General features: G+C 40.2%; 1 protein-coding gene across 2 annotated transcripts; it reads left to right on the forward strand.

Moving 5' to 3' along the window:
• The first annotated feature begins 2,239 nt into the window (after window positions 1-2,239).
• On the forward strand, window positions 2,240-4,840 carry LOC141819413 (glucan endo-1,3-beta-glucosidase 14-like). 2 transcript variants are annotated; one of them, XM_074706715.1, is made up of 4 exons: window positions 2,240-2,494; window positions 2,657-3,696; window positions 3,973-4,136; window positions 4,670-4,840. In XM_074706715.1, the coding sequence occupies exons 1-3, from the start codon at window positions 2,440-2,442 to the stop codon at window positions 4,021-4,023; spliced, it is 1,146 nt and encodes a 381-aa protein (XP_074562816.1). In that variant the 5' UTR covers window positions 2,240-2,439; the 3' UTR covers window positions 4,024-4,136; window positions 4,670-4,840. The 2 variants fall into 2 exon arrangements, with proteins under 2 accessions (XP_074562816.1, XP_074562817.1); XM_074706716.1 differs by having other exon boundaries at window positions 2,242-2,494; window positions 2,660-3,696.
• The last annotated feature ends 6,413 nt before the right edge of the window (window positions 4,841-11,253 follow it).

Here is an 11,253-nt window from a genome sequence, read left to right on the forward strand (position 1 = left end):
AAAACCGTAGTTAGTAATTTAAGGAATCGGCGATCCTGAGGATTGATTGACTTAAGTCTTTTGTAGACTTTGTCAATTAATCCAGGCGGGATAAAATTTTTGTCCTGTGGGGTTCTATGCTTTTCGGAGCGGATAGAATCCGGATCATAGGACGGAGATCCAAGACGCCAACAGATGCCCACGCTTCAAAGATAAGTCTTCCCCTCTTTGGTGGTGACTTTTTTCTTGCATACTTATTGTAATCTTCTTGTAATGGAGTAGATCTTTGAGTTTAGGATGTAAGGTGAACATCTATGTAATGATGGTGATGTATGAACTAGTTTATGTCATTTTTCCTATTCAATGAAGTGTTTACATTTGTTTCATGTGTTGAATGTCGTGAATGTGTTTGATGAAATATTTGTGTGAGCATATCTGCATGATTAAGTGGAGTAGATTACTGTGTAGGGGAATCTTAGGATCGTACATTCGGAGTGCCCGTTGACAGAGAGAGAGCTATAACTGGACTTTTCGATGTTACCTTTACATGGTGGTAAACTCTTTTAGGGGATAGCTAATGACTATGGATGACTAGGAATGGATTCCTTGATTGGGTGCTCGGTAACAGAGAGTAGTACACTAGTAGTATGCTGGAGTACCCGGTGATAGCGAGAGAGTTATAACCAGGCTATTTGGTGTCGTCCTGAACTAGTAATCATAGCGTTAGAGTATCATGGTTTAATTTCGATAAAGTCTGACGAGGTCGAATTGATATCTTGGTTAGAATCCTCACAAGATGGTAATCATTGAGAGTAAGGGAATAAACATGAATCAGGGATATCACCTAGCATTGATGTGAAATCGAAGTCCTAGACTTATCCATCTCACCCATAAATCCCCAAGTCAATCTATCTCTACCATACACACACATAATCCTCAACTATTTCACTTCTCTTGGACTCTAGATACAACTACACACCCTGTGACATCACTATAGCTAATATACAGTCCCTGTGATTCGATACCTTGGGAACATCTGATGCCATAGTAGATTATACACTTTGGGAATATTCATGATCGAAAACATCCTCATAGCAAATTATATACTTTGGGATCATTCCCGACTGAAAATATCCCCATTGTAAATTATACACTCTGGGAACATCCTTATGACCATGTGCTCACATTTCGAGAACACCCCCAACCAGAAACGTCTCTATAGAACCAGATCTCTCATATCATAATTTCTGACCATCCTTGACAACTATGGGCCTGACACAAAGTTGTCAACAGCTATGGGGTCCAAACTATGTCAGAGATGTGCTAACCGAGGTTGTCCCAAGTTGATGTGGCAGACCATGTGGATAGCAATGCTCGTCAGTATACAAGGATAGGTGAATGTGGGTGAAGATAAGCTCTCATGTGCACTCTAACTTTCTTGGTCTTTTTTACTCTCATTCTTGTTATTTTTTTCTCAGTCCAATACTGACTTGGCAGCTCAAGGAGTCACGCCAATCATTGTCGACACCTGCTAATGTGTGTTAGTGTGTAGGCCTAGAGATCGCTAGGGCGACACAAAATGAAGACTCTACCAGTATGGACATGCGCCAAGGAGCGGCATCAACACGTACCCTTAATTTGTGTTAAGCACATGCTTACCACCCATTCATTTTAATGATCTCAGCCAATCCCTCATTACTCGTCCATACCACGAAATAGATGAGTTATTCGTGACGACAAAATATTCCACATGTGATTACGCTTATAATTTTCATGAAATAAATTTTCGACTAGCTAGATGGATGCTAAAAATTATATATAATTGAATTTTTTTTTACCTGACCACAAATGATGATAGTAAAGATGGGCATTTAAAAAAAAATAGATCCACTATCTCAATGGTCCTCTTAGAATCGGTTTCACGGATATAGAAGAGAGTTCATGTAAGTACATAGACGTTTGGTGCATGACAAAATTGATCACAGATCATTCCCTTTTAAAATCGATCTTTAATCATTATATCAGTAATATCTTACATCTACCATTTATGCTACTTCTGGGGCAAAGATGGGCGTTTAAAAATTTTGACGCTCAGGTGCCTTCCGGTCCTTTCGCTGCGAACGCAAAGAATTAAATAACAACTCACTTGCGTGCGTGAATTGCTGGGTTTGGCCGGTCGCGTTGGGTTGGACAAATCTACGACTACAAAACGCCAACGCCCAATCTTTACCCGCGTAAGCGGCCGCGTTCGGGTCCCAGGCCGCTCGCCGACCTTCAACAAAAACGCTTACGCCCGCGCCAGAAGAAAAGTGCAACAAGAAAGCCAAACCCACAAACCGCCTACATGCGCCTACGCCTCTCCCTCCTCCATGTCTCGCCACTGAATTCAATGGCTAGCTGGTTCGCCAGACGACGGAATACCCCCTGAGAAGCCCCGGGTGCCGCTACCTAAACAGGAGGATGGCCGCCTTCTCCCACTCCGGTTGCTTCCTCGTCCTCTACTTCCTATTCTCAGGTTAGGTGCCGATTGAACTTTCCCTTCTCTTTCAATCAGTTGCCAGTAGGTGAACGGACTGCATTAATTGATTGTGAAGCTACTGCAGCATCCTCTGTTTCATCTAACTTCTCTGTTGATGAAAGAAAAACTAGAATGATATTGCTAACAAAGTTAGTATAGCAGGGCGAAATCTCCAAACACTTGGTGTCAGTGTTGGCATCAATTACGGACAAATAGCAAACGACCTCCCAACTCCCACCGCCGTCGCCAGGCTCATTCAAACAATCAACATCAGCAGAATCAAGCTCTACGACGCCAATCACGACATCCTGACCGCTTTCCAACGCTCCGGCGTTGACTTCATCATCGCTATCGGCAACGAGAACGTGGTCGACATGATGGACTTCACCAAGGCCCAGGCATGGCTGAAGCAGAACGTCCAGCCCTACATCAACCAAACTCGGATAACCTGCATCACCGTGGGCAACGAGGTTCTCACTGGCAATGACACCGTCTTGAAGTCCAGCCTTCTTCCGGCCATGCAATCCGTGTACCAGGCGCTGGTTGCCCTGGGACTCGATAGACTAGTGAACGTCTCCACGGCGCACTCTGTTGCCATCTTAGGCAATTCTTTTCCTCCTTCCTCTGGTTTATTTAGCCAAGATCTCGCCGAGTACATTCAGCCGCTACTCAACTTCCACGCCGAAATCAACTCCCCCTTCCTCATCAACGCCTATCCCTTCTTCGCCTACAAGGCAAATCCACAGAGCGTGTCCTTGGAGTACGTTCTGTTCGAGACCAACCCAGGAGTCACCGATCCAAACACAAATTTGACTTACGACAACATGCTCTACGCGCAGATTGATTCTGTCTACGCTGCAGTCCGAGCAATGGGTCACACTGATATCGACGTCGCAATATCAGAAACAGGCTGGCCGTCGAAAGGCGACTCCGACGAGATCGGAGCAACCCTACAGAACGCAGCGACCTACAACAGGAATCTGATGAGCCGAATTGCGATGAATCAAGGGACTCCGATGAAGCCCACGGTGCCGATCAATGTGTACGTTTTTGCTCTATTCAATGAGAATTTGAAGACGGGTCCGGCGTCGGAGAGGAATTATGGGCTTTTCTACCCTAATGCCACCCCTGTTTATGATATCTCCTTACTCGAAGGACGACAGTTCTCCTCCCCTTCATCATTTTCAACAAATTTGACGGTAAGAACTTAACTGCTTAAATATTTCAGAACATTAAATTTTGGTCCCAAAGAGAGAAATACTTTCTACAAAGTACATCCTAAGGATCAAATAACAAGCTTGATGCCACTAATCCTATGAGCGTGCAGGGATTCCCACATTTTTAGGTGCAAAGGTTACAGGAATAAGTTCCCTTCCTTTATCTTTGTTTTTTTATTCTTTGACGACTGAAATGACGTAGAATTCATTTGAAAAATAGTTTATGCAGTACTAATCATATACTTCATTTTCTTGCAGGCGTGGAATGCGCTTGGCATTCTTATCCTCTTGATTGCGATCTTGATTTAAATCCTTTTCTTCTTCAAAATTATACTTATATACTTGGTAGTTGGCTTATTCATCCACCCTCAATTAATCTGGACAAGTAGATGTTGACTAAATCAGGACTTTTGTGGATGAAGGTTTGAAATCAATTCTCTTCTATTGCCGTTTTTCTTAAGCTGCTCATACTTGAATTTTTGACATAAAAAAAGAGTTAACAGGAGATTCCAGTTCATACGATCATATTCATTCATTAATAGGAAAAAAAAAATTTAAATTGAGGTTGGATGTTGAAATCTGAACCTCAACTGATCTTTCGCCAGTGTATTCAAAAAAGATTGGGAAGCTGCCAAATCTTGAGAATTCACCATTTGATTTTGAGTGAAACAAATATTCCTGTTGTTTGCAAGAAGTCAGAAGCTGTCCTTATCGTAGCTCCCGATCTTAATCGTATGATGTATTTGACTTTTCCTATCTTGTTCGCATGTAACCAACCAAGATGCTTTTAAAACTACAAATTCTAAAATTATATCAAACACTATTAAAGCATGCCTTACTTGATCAATTCGACTTTCACACTTCTTTAGTCGGTATTAAATTTTATTTTCTGATGTGTTGGTCAATGATATCATATTTTTCACACTAGTTTCTGTTTTTGTTTCATGTGATGCAGGTGCCAGATGTTCTATAGATATGGTGCGTGATGCAGAATTGTAGCGTGTATTCTTTCTTTGTATTAAATCTGATTCATTGTAGCATAAATTATAAAAGCCATTATGAAAGAGGGAGTATGATATTTTTGAGACTCTGGTTAAATAATAAATCGTTCATCATGTTCAATGTATTTACCCACAAAAGAAATCCTGAAAACTTGACCAAATATAAATAATTTTTTCTTTCGCATTAATAAAAAAAAAATCCTAATCGATCATTATGATGATAAATCCCAGTCAGTCGCATTGACTCGATCCCTGGAGTGATCGGTCGGTCCCACGGAAGTTTCCCACCGGCCACCAGGGTAAATCGGGAAGCGCACACAACAGCCAACCCAGATGCCCAACATCCTTTGATTGCGATCCCCATTTGGAGGAAAATTCTTGCAAATACGTTGTAGCTGGGGATCGAACCGCTGGTGCCTGGGTGACAACCTGGATGTCCTACCGCAGCACCATGGCCCCGAGGACCTAATCGATCATTATGTGTCAAGACATTGTTGTTTCAATTATTGTGATCCATTAATACTATCCTTCCTCCTCAATCTCTAGTTAAATAGATTTTTTTTTGTCCCCGGGGCAATGGTGCCACGGTAAGACATCTAGGTCGTCACCTAGGCACCTCGATCCCCAACTACGCGTATTTGCAGAAATTTTCCTTCAAATGGGGAGCGTAATCAAAGGATGCTGGGCGTCTTGGTTGGCCGCTGCGTGCGTTTCTCGATTTATCCTGGGCCGGTCACCCTCAGAGATAGTCAATGAGGCTAACTGGGATTATCATTTTTTTTAGTTAAATAGATTTTGACTAAATATAAATAATCTTTTCTTTCACATTAATGAAAAAATAATATCCTAATCGATCTGTCAATCCATTGTTGTTTATGTTATTATGGATCCATTGATACTATCCTTCCTCCTCGATCTCTAATTAAATAGATTTTGTAAGATAGACAAGGCGACAGAGGAAGATGAATATCGTGCTTTTAAAATTTTCTTTCTTTTTATGGAAACAAAAACAGTTGCAACAGAAATATTAAAATGAAAATTTTAATTCAGGCTTACTTTGTTCACTGTCCAATAATTGCTACTCCAACGCTTATAATCCCTTAGATCGTTTTCGCATAGACAATCAACTATAAATTCTCCTTCCAAAAAATTTTTGGAAGAGGAAAAAACCTTACGAATGAAGAAGGTATAGTAATATACTACTATTCCTCAAGTAAAATGAAATGCACTATTAAATATGTCACCGACAACTTATATGATAGAACTTGGCGTAGGTTGTCGGATGTAGTCACAGCACGGACAAGCAAAGCTTTTGATTCGTACATTAGAAAAACAAAGAGCTTGACTGAATTGAAGGAAGATGAATTTCAGATACCGAGCATCTAAATTCAAGGCTTCTTTTATATACTTTATTCGGTTGACCAAACACATGGTTCTGTCGACTAAACTCACTTACATTCCCCTCGTATCTGTGCTTGATTTCGGGGTCTTCCAATTGACTGAACATCTTATCAATCAAATAAACCCCATTTCTTTTCTCACATTCGATCCTCAATTTCCATATGTATTTGGTCAGTTGATTCTTGTTATCAGTTAAACGAACCTTTGTTTCCTTTTGAACTCGGATCAAAACTGATATGTGCTTATCCTCTCAAGATCAATCGACCAAACCTGCCTATTTGATTGGCCAAACTCTTCGTTTTCAAAAAACTTTATTTGTCTATAAAATAAAATTAGCATAATAGAAATAACAAAAATTCTACAAAATAAAGTTAGAAATAATTATATGTATGCATTATTTATTCTAACAGTGTGATTGTCTAATCTTGACTTAGAACTCTGAGTTGGTTTCTTAGTTGAATTATCGTCTAAGTGCTTTGTTTCAATTGGGACACATCCTCACTACTTTTCATTCTGAAAGGTTTCTCAAAGATTTATCTTAATTTACTAGCTAAACATTCAGTCTAACTAACCTATTTGGACTTTCTTTAGTTTAGTGTTTGATTGACCCACCAAGACTTCCTTCTATACTTAGTGTCTAGTCTAGCTAACCCATCAAGTGTTCTATCAGATTAACTCATTTGGTCTTCTGCTCGGTGTCTGGTCCTTCAATCCACTAAGACTGCACTGCCTAGTGTCCTATACTCCTGATCCACTAGGACTTTTGATGCTTAATGTCTAGTCCTCTTGACCCATTAGAACTTTTCATATTAAGTGACCTGCACACTTAACTCCCATATCAAATATATAATATCTAACTTTAAATCCATTGTTTGACATCAAAATACAAATTCGATTATCGAAACTTCTTGCACCAATAAATTAAGTTACCTAACATATTACTAATAATATTCTAATCAAATAAATTATTCTATTTCATTATATGAACTAAAATATTCTTTCAAATCAATTAACTAAAATGTTCTTTGCTTTTTCTATAATGGTGTCATTTTTGCTTGCTTGGGCTTTTCCTCTCTAGAACACCTTTTGAGTAGAAATTACTGTGGTGGTCTCCTAGCTAGCTAAGCTTTGATGGCCTATGAAGCGAAGTACGTCAGAGTTGGCCAACGTTATTTGCATGATGATGAGTTAGGGTTTTATTAATTTTTAATCGATTTATTTTTGGGCTTTTACATGAAAATAAATTATAAAATGAATCGATTCATTCGTATTTGTCTTATATTGCATGATTTGAGGCTTGATATAATTTTTATGATTTAATGGTGAATTTTTGTATTAATTTGGTTTTAATTGATTTTAGGGCTCAAATCGGACTCAACTCGAGCTCAACCACGATCAAATCGAGTCAAATTTGCCAAATTGATCAAGCCAACATGGAGGACATGATCTAGATCGAGCCCGATCAAAATTCCAGAATTTTTCACAAACCCTAAAAGCCTAGATCAAGTCCAGATCATCAAATTCAAAACGAACGGCCAGGATTGAATAATCAACCCTCAACTATATAAACCCAGTTTAATCGATGAACAGAACGGCTCCTGTGCTTCGTTCCCCCACCGCGCGCCACCCCTGCCACCGACGTACGCGCACGGCCAGCCCCTTCCTCCCAAATCAACTCCATTGTACTCCTTGGTCTCTGAAGAAGCTAAAGCCGGCCGATTGGGCATTTTCCGGCGACCGGACGGCGCGCGACGGAGGGGGTTCTTCCAGTTGCCGCCACCCCTGTTTTTTTGGTTTCCAAGCATCTGTTGGGCAATTCGGAGCCGCAAGACATTGGAGGGGTTCTCCTTTGATCGCGTGGCACCCTTGCGTTGACAGAAGCACCGTCGGAGCTAGACGAAGCAGTGGATTCCGGTTTTTGCCATTTCAAACGTGCCAGCACCGTCCTCTGTTCACGCCGGGTGAGGGTTTCCTCGGTTGTTTACGATTTCGGAAGCTAGCAAAGCCACCCGACGACCATCTTCAAGCTTCAACGAGATTAAATGCCTTGTTTGACACCAAGCTACGGAAATTCGATGGAGAAGAAAGGGATGAATGCGTTTTACTGCTCTTGTTTCCATTTCTGAACTTTCAGCATTACTGTTTCTGAAAATATTTTCCTAGTTTGTTTTGATCGAATTGATTTCAATAGAACTTGAATTCCGTTGGTTTGTTGATACTTTGGTTGTAAGTTGTTGATAGATTAGATTTAAAGGTTTTGAAAGCTTGGTTTGATCTTCGAGCAAATTGGTTTGTTACTGAAATTCTGATTTCAGACTTACTGCTCCGTATCAATTGGAACGGTTGTGCCGACTGTGGTTCTTGTTCTAAGCACCTTGGAAGTTCTTTGTATGCCAGATACTTGTTAGTGTTATTTAGCTTTTAATGGTAGGAAGTTATTGAATGCAGAACATTCTTCGGTTTCTAATTTGCACTTACTGTTTGTGCCATTTGAACCACTTTCCGTGCCAACCTCTTGAGAATGTATCAAACTTAGTTTAGCTAGGTTAAGAGCCCCTAATGCATTCTAGGATTCAGCCATCAAGCTCCATTGAATGGACTTGTTTCAATTTTTCTTGCATCAATAGCATTAAAATCCATTTAGATTGCATTTAAGTTTAGGATTTAAACCGATAGGGTTTTGATAGAATCTTGAATTGCAACTTAGGTTTATTTGACACTTTGGTTTAACTCATCATCATTAGGTTAGCAACTTGCATTGTCTCATTACTTGCCCATTTTAAATTTTCATTTCATTTCAAAACCCCCAAAAACCTCCATTTTCATAGAAAACTCAAAAACACGACTCGAAAGCTCAAATTAGGCGATTTTCTACTAGTCCTTGGAAAAACACGACTCGAGGCCCCTATACTGTATTTAGTTGAATTAATTGTGGGTTTTCGATAAATTTATAAATTCTAATTTGAAGCCCTATCGTGACACCTAGTTTAGGGCTTATCACACGATCACTCCGATGCTCAAGTCAGAATAGAATAGAAAAAGGAGCCTCACAGGGATTCGAGAGAAAGAAAGAAAAAGATGATGAAGCTCTAGAGACAAAGAGTTCGACGGAGAAGAGATGCCTCTGCCTGCAAGATGAAAACTATCCTCTACTTCACTTACCTCTATCAATCCTTATATAATTGACGGAAGGGAGTCTCCACATAGTACTTGACATTATCGGACTGTTGGGAGGCCAAGGATGGCAGTCTTTATACCGTATACTGACATGTTGGGCCATTGGCATACAAGTTGTTTAAGGTTGTCGGAGGTTGAGGCCGAGTTTCTGGGTTTCCCGAGTCTGAATGGGAAATTGCTAGATGAATGCCAATTGCTCTAGAGAAATAGACCTCAAATGGCTTTCCCAAGTACTGTAGCTTTGCATCTCGACGGGTGAGTCTTGCAGTCAAGCTCCCTTCTGCCTTTGCACTCGAGGGCCAATCTCCGTCCGGCCCGAGGAAACCTTTGCACGCCTCCGTTACCTTTTGGGAGGCCTACGCCCCATAGAAACTGTCTACCTGAGACTGTCCCTTGGGTACTATAGCACCCCATGGTATGGTAGCTCCACGAGTACTATAACATCTTGGGTATTGTAGCTTTATGGGTACTGTAGCATCACCAAAATTATATCTCTGTAGGTACTGTATCATAGTGAATATTGTAGCTTCACAAGTACTTTAACATCCTGGATACTATAGCTCCCGAGTCATGTTGGTGAAATTAGCATCGTACTATCAAACTTGAATTTTAATATTGGTAAAAAGTCAAAGTTAATGTTACTTGTGATCTAATGTACTGATCAAGTTTGTAGGAAAGTCTTAGTCGAGCCTAAGAATGGAAGTCTTGGTTAGAGGAACTAAGCAAGGAAGTCCTGGTCGGAAGGATTGGGCAAGGAAGTCCTGATCGTAGAGACTAGGTGGAAGTTTCAACAGATAGAGAACATTGAGCAAGAAGCCATGGAGGTCGAGGACACCAAGCAAGAAGCCCTGGGGGTTGAAAACATCAGGCAAAAGTCTAGACGGGTTGAGGACCGGAGGTCTAGTAGAAAGTCCTAAGGATCAAGATTAAAGTTGAGCAAACGTTCAAATAGGTTGGGTGGACCAAGGTTTGACATAAAGTAAACTCTCTTGAGTGAAGTAGTGATGATGCGCTCTAGGAAAAGAGAGTAGTAGGTGTCGGTCCAACTTGAAGTTTCACGGGAGACCGAAAGTTGTGATTAGATAGCTAAAAACTTTTCAATCATACTCTTTATAAGTTGTTATAATAACTCTGTAATGCAGGGACTTAATATTGGAAATTAGTCCAGAATAGATCTAAGCATTTGGAAGGGATCTAGGCATCTAGAATAGTTTCAAGCCTTTGGAATAGTTCCAGGCACCTGAATGGGTAGAACACAGCAATGCAAATGAGGTGGCAAATTCCAATTGGTTAGTGCATGCTATTATATAGGCGTTCGAAGAAGGATAAGGTGCAACCGAAGCAAAATTTGATCTAGTAGCTGCCACATCTACATTCCAGTCATCACGTCAACATTCCAGGTGCCCGGAAGGCATTCAGGCACCCGGAGGTGGATAACTCACCGACGAGTCGAATTAGATAGACCATGCTGGAAGCGTCCAAAAAGGATTCAGGTGCTTGGAATACTCAATAAAAATACTATCAACCAACAGCTTCAAGTGACAACTTTTCTACACTTTCTATTCACGGTCAATGCTAAAATGTTTATGCTTCAATGATGCAACAATGTCATGAAGCTGATATGAGCTCAAATGAGCCAAGTCTTTGGTAACTCTTAGTTGATTGTGTTATTTTGTTTACTCATTTCTTTTTTTATTACTTATTCTAAGGGGTCGGTAAGATCGTTATCAAACTCATCTGTAAGATACTAAAAATTTTATGGTTAGAATTAACCAATTAAAGGCTAAGTTTTAATTGGACCAGATTAAGTGGGTTGAAGCATAAATTAGCCAACCCCATTTAGGTTAATGGGTCGAATCTAGAATTAGGTTAAACACGTAAATCATTAAAGCCGAAACTCATTAGGTTATTGAATATAAGATATGGAAAAATTGGAACTCGTCTTGTGAAGACGAACTGA

Source organism: Curcuma longa, unplaced genomic scaffold (genome assembly GCF_044706935.1).
Source record: "Curcuma longa cultivar G26 ecotype Majalengka, Jawa Barat unplaced genomic scaffold, ITB_CL_G26_1.1 contig_5804, whole genome shotgun sequence".
NCBI lineage: Eukaryota > Viridiplantae > Streptophyta > Magnoliopsida > Zingiberales > Zingiberaceae > Curcuma > Curcuma longa.